Source organism: Phyllostomus hastatus, unplaced genomic scaffold (genome assembly GCF_019186645.2).
Source record: "Phyllostomus hastatus isolate PE091 unplaced genomic scaffold, TTU_PhHast_1.1 phas_scaffold_78, whole genome shotgun sequence".
In the NCBI taxonomy this organism is placed as follows: domain Eukaryota; kingdom Metazoa; phylum Chordata; class Mammalia; order Chiroptera; family Phyllostomidae; genus Phyllostomus; species Phyllostomus hastatus.
In genome coordinates this window covers 111,424,786-111,440,071 of record NW_025334041.1, presented here as the reverse complement: position 1 = coordinate 111,440,071, position 15,286 = coordinate 111,424,786, and the positions used below count along the sequence as shown (strand labels likewise).

Below are 15,286 nucleotides of genomic sequence, written 5' to 3'. Positions count from 1 at the left end.
CTATCTTTAATTTATGTCTCCTTTTCCTGAACTTAAACATTTCTCATCCTTTCTGTTGTATATTTAAAAAGAAAAAAACCCCTAGGGCTGTTTCCAAATATAAAACATATATTAAAGATATCTTTTCAAACCATATTTTCACCTCCCCCATGACCCGCCAAATTACTTTTCTTAGATCAATCTTTTCTTGGGGAAGAGGCAAAGCTACGGAACCACTGCCAGGTCGGGTCTTGGTCCTCCCCGCCCATCACGCCTCTAGATAGCTCTTCATCCACAGCCACCGCTGCTTCCACCAGAGGAGTGCAGGGGGACATGGGTGGAGTTTCCTGAGGCACCAGGAGACCTGCATGGTGCATCACCACACCGGGATGCTTAAAGATGAAATCTGATTTCTCCTAGTACCCGAAACAAGCCCTTTAAGTTAATGAAAGGCAAGCAGGAGGTGATCTGAGACTGGTAAGATGGGGTTGTCCAGATGAGCCAAACTACCTCCCCAAACTGTGCCTACAGTGCTACTGGGCACCCAGGTCACATCCCACCAAAAGCCACTCTTGTCTTCCATGGAGAGCTTCTAAAACTGGAATGACAGGAAGGGCCTACTCCCTGAGCCCTTTGTTCTTGGATGTGCCACACACGAACCTGCAGAATGTCTCCGTATGTTCCACTACACTCTCTGTACAAACATCTGTCCCAGCTGAATGTGTTCTGTCACCCAGTTCTACTCTTCCTCTCTCTCTTCGTATGTGTGCTGAGCCAAACCATATGCCATAAACCTCAAGCTACTTCATTTGTTTTCCTTTTGGGGTGAAGACTGAGTTTCAGTCTTTTGGGTCTAAGTTTCCAATTAAGTATTAGTCAAGTATTAACAGCACAAGTAATGGGTTAACTTCAGACTAGGAACTGGGGTGTGTGTGTGTGGGTGTGTGGGTGTGTGTTGGCGGGGGGCGGCAGGGAAAGAATATTTTTATTTTTTGGATGAAATTTTTTATCTATTATATATTTAACATTGTTGCTGCTGCGCTGCAAAGCTATAGTAGATTTGAGGTGCTGTTGATGGCCAAATGATCTCTAAGTTGAGAGATGTCTTTGGGTTGAATTAAGAGCCCTACCCAAAAATGAAGTGGGGAAGGGGAGAGGCCTCACCTCCACTGTCCCATCCCACTCTCCCCTTAAACCCTCTTTTAAAAGCAAACTGTCTTCACTGTGATGTTGAGCACTGCACGTATCTGACCCCAGGCCAGCAGGGACCTCTGAAGCCTTCTTCCTGGTCTGGCTTTCCCCTCTGTCCCCATATCCCGAGGTTTTCTCTAAGTTATTCAGGACTTCTATAATCTCTTAGCTTTCCAGGCTTCACTTTCTAAATTTTAAGAACTTTAATCAAAAGATAAAACTGAAGGTGCTGTTTGTACCCAGCCACCACATCTCCTTGAGGGCGGTCTTAAGAAAATCATGCTGGTCATCACAGCTTCAGCATCTCCCGTTTTTTTGATGCTCAGTTCCCCCTGCAGATCCCAGTTTCCTGGCATTCCCTCTGCCCCGCCCCCTCACTCCTTTGCTGTCCTGTGTGATTTCATGAGAGAAATTATCGGCCCCAACCCCCACACCAGCACTACAAATGAGTTTGTTTCGTTATTGAAATAAAAGCACTGTATGCTGACTTTTCTAAAAAAATTATTTTTCTTATTTCTACCTATACTATAAACTGGTGATAAAAAATCTTAAGTCATTTGTAAAGCCTCTTTTATCTACCTTAAAATAGCCTCTTTGAAGGATCACACCATGCATTTAATTCCTAAAGGGGTGAATCAATCAGTAGTGCTTACCCCAATCATATAGTAATACTTTAATCATGTTATCTCCAGCTTAATTTTTTTAAAATTCTCATACAAAAGTCCAAATTTCTTTCCATCCCAAGTGTTTAGTTATCTAGGTTTTCTCCCAGTCTATTTATATCTATTGCTTATCAGACTAGAAACAATATTCCAAGTGAGTACCCAGCAAATGAAGGTATGCCTGCAGTTTATGTGTATATATTTTTTTAAATTTTATTTTAATCGTTCAAGTACGGTTTTCTGTCCTTTATTCCCATCCCAGCCCACCCATCCCTCCCCTCCTCCCTCCCATTTCCACCCCCCTAGTTTTTGTCCATGTGTCCTTTATATTTGTCCCTATAAACCCTTCACCCTTTTCCCCTGAAATTCCCCTGAAATTCCCTCCCCTCTCCCCTCTGGTCACTGTCAGCCTGTTCTCTATTTCAGTCTCTTTGGTTATATTTTTGCTCCTTTGTTTATTTTGTTGTTTAGGATCCTGCTAAAGGTGAGATCATATGGTATTTGTCTTTCACTGCCTGGGTGATTTCGCTTTTTTAATTACTTGACCCTTTCTTTAGGCAAACTGGATCAATTATGGAAGCAATATTTGGTCCCCATGGCAGGCTCTAAACTGGTCTAGTCATAACCATCCCAAACTCCCTATCCCTCAAAGGCAACCTCAAGGACAAACTCTAATAACATCATTCTTGAATGCTGATGTTGACAACTGCAGACTGAAGACCAACCTCTATTAAAGAGAAGGGAATCTTCAATCTAAAAGAAATTAGCAGGGCCCATTAACATCTCTCCATACAGAAAAGCCGTAATTTGACTGCAAACTCACAAAGGTCAGGCACAATGTCCTCAGGCTTTTTTGTTTTCCCAACATCCCTACGCACATGTGCTCAAGAGCCACAACTATCTTTCCTGCCTTCCTACCAGAGGATTAAGAAAGACCAACCTCAGCCCTGGCTGGTGTGTCTCAGTGAATTGAGCACTGGACTGTGAAGCAAAGGGTTGCAGATTCGATTCCCAATCACAGCACATGCCTGGGTTTTGGGCCAGGTCCCCAGTAGAGGCTATGCAAGAGGCAACCACACACTGATGTTTCTCTCTCCCTTACTCTAAATCATAAAAAAAAAAAGACCAACCTCAAATTCAGTAATTCATCCCCCAACACCATACACAAAAACCCACTGCATCTCCTTAAACACCTCCACTGACAGGAAACATTCTACCTACTGAGGCAATCCATTATATTCTTAGAAAATTCTTCATAATATTGCATCTATTTCTGTCTCTCTGTAGCTTCCTATACAAAATGGCATTGGGAGTCAGATCGACTTTCGAATCTCTGGACACTTACTGGCTCAGTGACCTCAGGCAAGTTACTTAAACTTTCTGAGCTTGTTTCACTATTTAAAAAAAGAAAAAGAAGAAAACAACAATATCCTTATCATATAAGATCACAATAAATAAATGAAACAAAAAATAAAAATGCCTACCACTGTTATAGTTACTGAACAAAGTTTCAATATTAGTTGGCACCCCTACCCTTAACTGTATTTCTCTCTTCTACATGATAACCTTCAATTACTTATAATGATTTCTCAAATCACACCTTTAAGTTCACCCTTCAGGTTAAATATCCTTCCTGGACTCTTCTACCATTCCTCTTATGATGGGATTTTTAAGTGCCCTCTCCATTCTGATCATTTTTCTCTGGATTCATTAGAATTTGTAATGTAGTATCAAGAAAGATATATAGCATCTCCAGATATTTAAGATTATCCCTTCTTTGACTTTGGAGATTCCATATAGACCAAGAACAAACTACTTTTAAGGGGCAACTACAAATATTTTTTTAACTCACACTATACTTAGAGTTTAACTACATTTTTTTTTTACTGAATTAAACTAAACAATCTCATCTCTTTCTTGGTCTTTGTCTTTAAGAGAAACAATACAGCAGACCTAAACATGGGAACTGCTTTAATTTTCCTATCCAAAGTTTTTAAGGTATATTTGATCAACTAACAGAGCAAAGATTAAAAAGAACAGCCATATGATTCAAATAACTTTTTTTTAAATAATCTTTTTTTCTCATGTACTATAAATCCTTTGATTTTGCCTACCCCAGAACCCATTCTCACTTCTTCTGGATAAACACAACAAAAAAAGAAAAGGAAAAAACCTCTTCAACTCCGTATTATTATACTGGCATTCTCAGTCACACATCCATGTCTCCCTGACTTCAGAGATGTCAGTGATTAGTTGGGGGAATGAACTGAGACGTTGATTACAGAAGATAAATGGGCGCTGGGGAATAGAAAATGTCCTCTTTATTTGCTGGTTTTAAGATAGAGCTGAAACATGGAAAGAGACAGAATCAAGTCCCTATGACATGATCTAAATCCTTGGGTCCAGCCATGCCTTTTAGTGTTGCTTAAATTCATCGGAGTTGTTGCTGTGACTGCAATTACAAGTTTTGAAAGTTATATTCAATTTATGGAGAAAAGAAACACTAAATGATGTAGACTCACTGATTTTTAGATACAGATTTTTTTTTCTTACTATTATATCACTGAAAACCAACAGCACCTGGCACATGAGGTAGGAGCTCAAGAATTATTTTTTTAATGAGTTAAAGAGATCACAGTGATCATCTATTCTAACCATCTCACAAGATAACGGCAAATTGAGTTCCAAAGCATGTTGATAGCACAGCCAAGGCACCTGCTTTGCCTGGGCTTATGGCTCTATTAACAGCTCTTTTTGCTTATTTCTCACACGGAAAAATAAAACTGGAAGATAGTAATACACCTATTGCTTTTCATTTCCTTCTCAAAACCAGGCCTGAAAATCCTCACTTACTGTAGTAGCTTAGCTAAAGGCGATTTTTACTGCTATAGAAGCCTCAAGGATCTGGCACTTACCTCCAGGGCACACACGCTTGAAATGCTTTATTCCCCAGAGTATAGTTACTATGTTCCCTGTCACGGTCTCTCAACTTCTCCTGTGGGAGACAAGCTGACAAAGTGACCTCTTCCCAACTCCCATATTCATCCAAAAAGCTGTCATAATAGTCCTATCATCACTGTAATTTTAGATCATTAAAGTATGATAGTGTGTCTTAAATTCAAACTAGAGTCTCTATATAATATTTCTTTAGTTGGAAATCCTAGGAGCTACATTTTTATCTTGGCATTTTGCCATCTTAAAAGTCTATAATAAATATTGAGACAAATTTTCACCTCATCAGCAAACAAACCACTTTAATAATCTTTAATTTCTGTTTACTCACTAGCAGAATAGAGTAAAAGAAAACTCTTGGAAGTCTCCAAAATAAATTAGTACTCCAAAAATTTTTATTGATACCAGCCTTTGTAAAAACACATCTTTTCTAGGTAACCTCCCAATTCAATTCCTCAATTAGTTTTGCAAAGTGAATCTCCAATATTTGCAAGTCAAACTGCTTCCTTAAAAGTAAGTGGATGCAGAAATTTACAATTAATATATAATCTTCAGGGTCATGGCTGGTAAACTTAAGAACACCATTTATTCTGTAAGAATAAAGTAACTCTATAACACATAGCACAAACCTCTATAATCAAGCTTTGTTCAACAATGTGTCCCAATGAATCTAAACCACTTGGGGAATTTTTGCTCTTCAAAATAAGTACTGTAAGACACAAATTCGAAGAATGTCTTATTTCTCATGTCTAAATTATTTAACGCATTTCTCTTTGTACCTTAAAACGGCATCATCTTCACAATGACCAATTAATCTTTAAATTAGGAGCATTTGTAGAAACACTGTTATTCTTAATATGTACTTGCTTTCCTCTTTGTATCTAGTTAATATATTATTAAGCACTCATGAAAATAATTATGAAAAGCCAAACAATGTAAATCTTTGAAGTCTCACTTTGCACTTTATTAACTTCCAACTAGATTTGAAAAGACTGCCCATCACTGTAACCTAATCCGCATTTCACTTTTAAGAGTTTGATCACAAAGGTATTTCTTCTCAGGCTGGGCTGAAGGGCCACTAGGGTTAAGCCAAAAACCCTTTTCAGTTAGAAGAATTACCATATTTGTAGATGATGATGCACTAGACAGTAAAGTTCAATCCAACAAATTCCTATCCTAATAGAGTTTTATTATGTACAGGTTTCCATAGTTGCAATGATTTCAAAAGAGGACCAAAAATACATGAAGAAAAATGTTTAAAAAACAGGAAAAACAGGCATTCATCAGATTTCACAGTGCAATATGGGTTCCACTGTTAAATAAAAGTAATCCACCCTCACTTAAGAAACCTTAACAGGAGCAAGATAAAACAAAAATTTGAATTTATAACTCAATCCACATACATTAGTTCCTGCCTGGGTAATTTAAAAGCTGCATTATATTAATCACTTAACCACAGCTTCAAGTATGGAAGGCATGTAGTTCAACTTCCACATTTTACAGACTAAGAGAATTCAGCATAGTTAACTGACTTTCCTAAGGTCATATAAATTGGATGCTAGCTAAGACTTCTCACTCTCCCCAAGTCCTGCCTGGTGCCATTTCCATTGCCCAATAACAATCACTCTGGATACATTACTTACATATTATTTTCTTTCCAACATTCCACACTACCGGCCTAATGTTTAATGTTTTTTTATTTTTATAAACTGATTGTCTCATTTCATGATGCTGCACAAAAACTCAAGCAAGACTTTTGGCAAAAGAAATACACTGATCTAATGCATCTAAATATCACTTATGATATTACCATTTCCAAAATCCACAATGGAGATGGTTTTGAACATTTTCTTTAAAAGAAGAAATGTAATGTCTTTATTCACCCTTCCAAGTTACATTTTGAATATCTCAAATAGCTAGGCACAAAAATCAAATGTAATATCTAGTCATAAGACATTTTACGCAGAGGAAGGAGTTCCTTTTTTAAATGTGTTACAACATTTATCTGCCACATTATCGTATCTGTAAACTCTAAAAGAAGTTTTACTACTGAGCAGAATTCTTACATACAAATTCAAACAACAGCTGAAAGACTTCTAATTTGCCTCTTACCAAAGGTGAAAACCACATTAATAACATAATATTTATGTGCAAGTTCATAAATTTCCGATAAAGTTTGCATTAAAAAAAACAAATTAAAAAAGGGAAAAGCGCAAAAACAAGGAAAAGAACAAAGTTAAAAAAAACAAGAACAATGAAAAATGAAATCACAATTAAAATGTGTTAAATGTTTAAAAAACACCTACGACGTCATTAATACAGCTTAATGCACCAAAAAAGGGCAAAAATATTTGCTTTGCTTCTTTCCTTAAAGTCTCCATCCAGCTGAAGCTGAGTTACTGTTTGCTGCAGATAAAACGATTTTCACATTCCTCCTACCTCCACCTAACACTTTTGATAAGAGAAACAAGAATCTAGTGTTTAATGCTGTCCCGGGTTCAGTTCCTCCTCTAGTGGGGCCAATCTTGGGGGGAAAAAAACTGTCAATGAAAAACTGAGGTGATTTTAAGATTTGTTTCATTTGAAAGTTACGACGTCCTACACTTACCAATACATTTGTTTTTAAACCGAAGCTAAAACCTGTATTAAGTAATAATCATAAGACTGGGTAGCAAAAGCATGCACGCGACACCTGCCAAGAGTAAACATTTTCAAGGTAAACCTTCAGAGGAACCAGGGAGTGAGCGCCAGAGTGTAATCAACTAATTTGGTTGCGACTCTCCACCGGACCTAGGCGAGGCGTCCGCGGCGCTACAGACGCAAGCAGCCTGTGACGGTGACCAGCGCGAGGATGCTAGGGGGAGAAGGGCTGGAAGGAGCGAGTGGGTCGACCAGAAGTCAGCCGGCTGCGGCAAGAGTTAAATTAACAAAGACCTCAGCGCGCACCAAAGCTCCACGGCTCCGAAGCAACGCCTCCCCGCCGCCCCCCCCTTCCCGCGACCCTCTCCAAGTTCAGGGCGGGCAGCCGACTCGCGCCGGGGCCTGCGGCCGGGCCAGGGCCTGATTCGCGAGCGGGATGCGGAAAACAGGTTGGGCAAATAAGAGCCCTAAAGAGAAGAGCCGGAGCTTCCCGACACGGTCAGCGCAGCAGTAAAGGGAATCGAGGCGGGAGGGAGGCCCGGAGCCGAGTCCCCGCCACCGGGCCCTGCTTCCCGGGGAGCTGCCAGGAACAGTGGACAGAACGCCGCGCTTTGTTACCGGCTGAGAGAAGCTCCGGCCGCCGCCGCCGCCGCCATCGCCCCCGCCCCGGGGCGTCGCTTCCCGGCGGTTCTCTCCTTCCTCGGCTGAGTAGTCGATCTCCCCCTCCTCGGTCTTGAGGCGCTTGGCCTGGCTCTCGTACTCCCGATCCTCCTCGTACGTCTCCCTGGGGGAGGATGAAGAGGAGGACATGGCGGCGGCCGGAGGGACAGACGGGCAGGCGAGTGGGGGGTGGTTGCGTGGTGCGGGCCTCGGACCGCCGGGCTGTCCCCACCGCGGGCAGCGCGTCCTCAGCGAGGTCTGCGCGGCCGGGCGGTCCTCCGGTGCGGCGCGCTCAGGAGCCGGGTGCGTACGGAGAGCGTCCGGGGAGGAGGCTCCCGAGCGGCCGCTCCCTGGTACTAAGGAGCCAACATTCAGCCTCTCCCCGCTCCTCCGCCTCCGCTCCAAGCCCGGGGGAGCGAATCTTATGGATGGGACGCGACCGTGGCTTCCGGTCTTCCCTCCTCCCCAGATCCGCTGCCCGCCGCCGAGGCCGAGCCTCCGCCCCCGCCTGCGCTGTGGCCGCTCAGGATCGAATCCAGCCGCAGCCCTCGGGAAGCGCCCCCCCACCCCTACCTGAGTCTCGCTCCCTATTGGCAGGGGGGAAAGTCGACCGGGCTTCCAATTGGCTATAAGGGCCGTTGGTCAAAAGCCCCCAGCCGGCCTCGCCTTTCTCCAGCACCTTTTGAACTCCACCCAGGCCTAAGACTCTGGGCTGCGCAACGCTCGCCGCGCGCCTCCAGGCAGCGGTTGCGTCCCCGTGACGGTTAACGCTGTTAGGCTAACCTGAGGCCTCCGGGTGGTGAGCCGGGAGGGCAGGCCAGGAGGCGTGCGGAGGTGTTAGAACTGCGGCTGTTAACCGCCCAAATTTAAATGCTTTTATTTGTCATGAAAAAGAAGGGGAAAAAATCTCTAGAATGCCTGCAGATGTGCCTCACACAGCCTAATACTACAGGGAGAGAGGGAAGAAAAGAGTCTGTGACCACTCAAGTAGCCTTCTCCCTATACAATGTGCAAAATCTGGTAGAAGTGGTGGACTCCCTGCCCCTAACTAGATATTGGAGAACTGCACCCAACACTGTCTAAATGCAGCAAGTGCAAGTCTGCAGAAGACGCTCCACACGGGCGAAAGTCAGTTTGATCAGCTAGCACTCGTTGTCACCTGGACCTTTCTTCTTTCCTGACAATTACAGGGGACTTCCCTGCTCCAATTAAATGACTTTTAAACCTCCCATGTAAAATTTCATCATTCCAACCCTTTCCTTTATGGATGATCTATTTCATATTATTTATTTTTGAAAGACACGAAAGCCTATCACAATTGTCTTTGTCATTTGGACAACTCCTCTCCTCTGTGGAGCCTGGAGGACTCTTCCAAGCTTCTAGTTGCTGCTTTCTCATTTTGCAACCGGGGCCTTTATACTTACCTCCTAAGATGTTCTTTTTCAAAGACTTGAAGGTGCTTGAAGATAGCAACTGTGCTCTTTTCATTGTTTCAAACCTAGTTCCTGTACAATCCCCACACAAGTTAGGGCTCAGCAATGCCCAATGAGTGGCCTTGGGAAATAAAGATACAGTATATCTTCCAGAGGAGTCACTGGCGAATCTAATGCAACTCTGTGACTTACTCCTTGGAGGATTGCAGAGGATCCATACCCAGCAATTTCACTTCTGGGTATCTATCCAAAGAAAATAAAAACGCTGTTTTGAAAAGTACATGCATCGCTATGTTCATTGCAGCATTACTTGCAATAGCCAAGATATGAAAGCAATCTAAGTGACTCTTGATAGATGAATGGATAAAGAAGTTTTGGTATATGCATATATACAATGGAATATTACCAAATAGTGAAAAAGAATGGAGTCTTGACATTTGTGACAACATGGATGGATTTAGAGAGTATTATGCTAGGTGAAATCTGACAGAACAAATACCATATGATTTTACTTATATGTGGAACCTTTTTTAAAATATATATTTTATTGATTGTACTATTACAGTTGTCCCATTTCTTTCTCTACTTTATTCCCCTCTGCCCTGTATCCCCCCTCCCACCATCATTCCTCCACCTCAGTTCACGTCCATGGGTCATACATACAAGTTCTTTGGCTTCTCCATTTCCCATACTATTCTTAACTTCCCCTTGTCTATTTTGTACCTACTATTTATGATTCTTATTCCCTGTACCTTTTCCACCATTCTCCCCCTCCCCCTCCTCTCCCCACTGATAATCCTCCATGTGATCTACATTTCTGTGAGTCTGTTCCTGTATAAATGCTGCTGAAGCAAGCACTATATGTGGAATCTTAAAAGGAAGGAAGGAAGGAAGGAAGAAAGAGAAACAGATTCTTAGATACATAAAACAAACTTATGGTTACTGGAGGAGGAGGTGGGGAATAGGGCAAGAAAGGTGAAAGGGAATAAGTACAAATTTCCAGTTATAAATAAGTCATGGTGTGATGTTCAGCATAGGGAATATAGTTAATAATAATGTGATAACTTTGCATGGTATCATGTGGTTATTAGACTTATTGTGGTGATCACTTCATTAGGTATATAAATATTGAATAACTTGTATATCTGGAACTAATACATTGTATGTTAACTGTATTTTATTAAAAATAATGTCACTTAAGTGTTTCCATTGTCCTTGCCCCTCAAATGTTTTTCTACTTGTGTCTCTTTCCTAGGTGTGGATTGTTTCCTTTCCTAGCCTAGTTCTCTCTCCTTTCCAAAACATTTTTAAACATTTTTATTTTTTGTTGGCAGTGCTTTAATATGGTGTTTTGCACTTTGCAATTTACACTGACTGTCATTTTGGAGTTGAACTGCAAGCTTTTTCACAACACCATACAGCTATAATCAGATTTGTGTGTGGCTGCAAGTAATCACTAAACAAAATAGAACTAAAAACAAAATGAGAAATGTATTTTGTAAACAAAGATAGAGTGGAAGTGGATAGAAGAAATATGAAAGAGGGAGCTACAGAGCTGGTTGCAGACAAGGAGATGTCAATGGCAGAGCACTGGGAAGGAGAGGAAGCCTTATATAAACTTTCCAAACATTTCACGTGATGATGAAAATATTTTAAATTTTCATAAGCCTTCATGCAACCTGTGGGTTCTACCAGATTAAAATACAATTCTCACAGCAATCTATTAGGAAATCCACGCTTTCTGAGCCTTGCGCTATACTCAGTGCCTTACTTCATGAATTGTAGGTAGAAGTCAGTATGTACCTGCATTAAACTTAATTTTGTTTGGTCTAGCTCAAATAAAATTATTAGGTTAAAAAACCTGAAGAAGTAAAAATTAACATGTTTAAAGGACATAGGTCAGCACATTGACCTTGGGTGACCTCTGAGCCTTTGGCAGATGAGTTGTTCACACTGTGACAGCAGGTTCTTTGATAAGGAAAATGCTGTTTAGCCTATCACCTTACCATGAGAAGAGGAAACGAAGGAGGGTATAAATTATATTCTGCATAATTTAATTTAGATGAGAAAAAGAAATTATACATTGTCCAGTAGCCAGAAATGCCTAACAAACTCAGAAACAACTCAATGACAGCTGAAATCTTTTGCACTGCTAGGTACAGCTGTAGGCCAAAGGGCAGATGGTCTGAATGCTTAGTCAGATTAGCTGCTGTTGACTGGGGCGGGAAGCAGCAATGAATTCTCTGTGCCACAGTTGAAAGAAGATTACCCTAGAGTGGGAAACAGATCCAGAGCAAGCCTAGGGAACTGAGAGCCATGGTCCTCTATAATCTAGCCCCAAATTGCTGACTATGTAATTTATAAGACATTGTACTAAGTGAGGAAGGGACTAGAAAACTATATAAGCTGTTCCCTGCCTTCTCAAAGCCTGCGATCAAGTTGAGGAAATAAGATACATACCCAAAGGTAGGCTGCAAGGCACGTGTATTATATACATGTGATAATAATAACAACCCTTTACATTGTGCCAGGCACTGTGCTAACTGCTACAATAGTCATGTCAATGAATTCTGTCGGAAGCCCCCTAACGGAGGCATTATTACTATGCCTATTGTACAAGTAAAGAAACCGTGTAGGGGAGATTAAGAGACCCGCCCTGGAAGACACAGTTAGTGATCTAGGGAGCCGGGATCGGAACCCAAGCAAACTAATTTCAGAGCCAATACTCTTCATCAAGAAGAAGGATGATTTAATTATTTACCGCCATGAACATATAGATCTAATTTATAGTCACTTATCCTGATACTAATTCATTCACTAATTTCCACCAGGGCATATGTACAACTGTAATTATGGGAACGGGTGAATGAATTGTAATTTTCATCATTTTTATTAATGTAAGGGAATTCAATTAGCTTCCATAGGAAATTGCAAATATAACACACAGTTTCAATGTTTGTTTTAAAATGTAATTCCTATAGAAAAGCTTCAAATTATCATCATTTTTTGGTGGATACATCATTTGAACAACTAGAGATGCAAACTAGGAGCTTTTCATACCAAAACTCAATTTCCAATATTGCTGCTATTTCATTGAAAACACAAAAGTTTTGTTTCCTGCCTTGACTCCTAAAAAAAAAAAGTCAAAACCTTCACACACACCTTATCTGTGAGCCACATTTCCAAAGAGTTGCCACCACAGAGGTGTATTTAATTAAGACATATTTAACATGAATCCAACACAGAACAAAGTCCATTCAGAGACAAATCCATTAGTTCCTATCAAGCTTTGTCAAATTCAGAGTACATTCTATGTGATGATATCATTTTCCTTGTTTGGCAGAGATTACCAAGAAAGTGGCACCATGGCACTGGTGTGCAAACTTTTCATTCTATCCACATTTGGTTACTTAAGGTGGGTGCCACCATCCCAAAAGCCTGCACCCTACAGGAAGTGCCTCGGGCACTGTTAGCTCACTGTGTAGTCAAGTGTAACCAGAGGTATTCTCAAATGCTATCCTCATGCACATCTGGTTCGGGGCGAGAGCTACCACCTTGTTTAGGCTCTTTAGAAATATAATAATTTGTGATAAATCTGCAAAAATAAAACAGGATGACCTTGGAAGGTCTAGCTCATATATTAGATGATGATGGGTAAAATTCAGATTCTTGTTATCAGTTATAGCCAGTTAGCCTTAGAAATAATATTTAAATTAATTTACTTTTCTCTCTGACTTGTGAATTGACAGTGCTTTAGAGGTCTTTAAAAGTAATTTTAATTAAAAAAGTAAATTCATAACATTCTGTCCCCAGTTGAGAATAAATAGAATTTATCAAAGTAAATCATCTTGCATGTGACAATATATAGATGGGATTAACAAGTAGTTGCTCACGCTTACTTATTAAGATAGAATGTGAAATAATGGGAGTGATCTGTAACTCTTAATAACTTTGTTGCTAAGTATGAGGTATCAATTCTTTCTGTCTTTTTTGAATTTGAGCAAAATCAAAATATCTTGCAAGTGGCCCACCTCACCCCAAGAAGTAAGCTGTAGTTCAGAAACACATTGCCCTGCCCAGGTAGCTCAGTGGCTGAGAGTGCCATCCCAGCACACATGGTTCCAGATTTGATCCCCAGTCAGGGCACATGCAACAATCAACCAAATGGGGGGAGGGAAGTGGAACAACAAATAGATGTTTCTCTCTATCACTCTCTCTTCCCCTTTCTCTCTCTCCCTCCCTTCCCCTCTCTAAAATCAATTTTTAAAGGAATTATTTTTAATTGCACCACCACAACCACTGTCTGGAAGCACTAACCCATGCTTCCATATGTTCATAAAGCTAATGACCGAACAATGGGACTTTTACAGAAGAAAAAATGCCTCCACAACCATTCCTATCAGAGAAGTAGCCTTCCAGATCTTACATGGAAACATCTGAATGTTGAAACCTAAGCACTTCCATAACAAGAGCTTCAGGAGAGATTGGAAGATGTGATTTTTGGCTGCAGGTCTCTGCAGTACAGGAAGCATACTTAAGCTTGCAAGAGGAAGAAACGCCTGTTAGATACAATCCTCCTTATTCCCCACACTTCTCTAAAGAAATTAAAGGTTTCATTTAAGTAGACCACATATTTGCGCTGCACATTTGTAGAATACTAAAAGGTCATGTGTATATAGATGTGTGTCTGTGTGTGAGCACACATGTGTGTGAGAGAGTGCACATGCTCCACATGGCAGGAAAGTTGCAGAATCAAACCTCAGATCCCAGGCAGCACCGTTTTAGTATGTCTTCCAGAGGAGGAAAAATACCATCTTCAGGATTTGCTCTTTATCATGCAAATCATGCAAATCACGATTTGCATGATTTGCACCTAGTAGGTGCAACCTCCCATCTACTTATATTACTGACTATATTCTAAATCAGTGCTCTCAAAATTTAATGTGCACATAAATCACCTGGGACTCTTATGAAAATGCAGATCCTGATTCAGTAAACTGGAATAAAGCCTCCAATTCTGCATTTCGAAACAAGCTCCCAGGTGCTGCTGAAGCTGCTGATGTGAAGAACACGTTTCGAATAGCAGCATTTTAGATAAGCTCTGGCAGCAGACCAGGCTGCCCCATGAATGGGTATGCTGGATGATTCCCTTTAACCCTTGGGGCAGTCAGATAAGGCTAGTGAAAGCAAAGCCTCCAGGCAGTTACCCCCAGTTCACATCAGTGTGACAGACAGTATTAATATTTTCTAACTTGTGCTGTGATTTGGGAAGCACTGTACTATTTGAATAAATATGTCAGTTATTGAGTCTTGGTCAACTGTTGGCCAATACGAGTGTTCTTTTTGGGATACTTTATTCGTAGCAGAAAAAAATTAAATATTCTTGCAACAAATTAAGAGAACTAAAGATAGCATTAATCAATTTACATATCACCAAATCAACTCTTATAATAAGGGTTTAATACAGCATGTTATCTCAATCTGAAAACAAAACCTTAAGATGCTTAAGATGACTTCAGCTATTCTGCTAATGACATCAAAATGACCATAGGAAGGGAGAAGAGAGAAAGCCAATCTGCTTGATTGTTTCCAAGGTGCAATACTTTTTGCAGAAAAGTAAAAATTTACAAAAAATGGCATTTAGGAATGTTTCTGCATGAATACCAATGTGCACATCTGTGATTTAGACATGTATATACACATATATTTCCCCCTGCAGACAGTAAGACAAACTCTAGCCCTTTTAAACTAGGTAAGGCAACAATGCTA

General features: G+C 40.7%; 1 protein-coding gene across 2 annotated transcripts in view; it reads right to left on the bottom strand.

The window, feature by feature from the left end:
- HNRNPLL (heterogeneous nuclear ribonucleoprotein L like) overlaps positions 1 to 8,628 on the bottom strand; it is a 42,451-nt gene extending 33,823 nt beyond the window's left edge. For both annotated transcript variants that reach the window (XM_045828439.1, XM_045828441.1), the window contains exon 1: positions 8,043 to 8,628. In XM_045828439.1, coding sequence (XP_045684395.1) covers positions 8,043 to 8,234 — 192 coding nt within the window. In that variant the 5' untranslated portion in view covers positions 8,235 to 8,628. The remainder of the gene's footprint in view (positions 1 to 8,042) is intronic.
- Between the last annotated feature and the right edge of the window lie 6,658 nt (positions 8,629 to 15,286).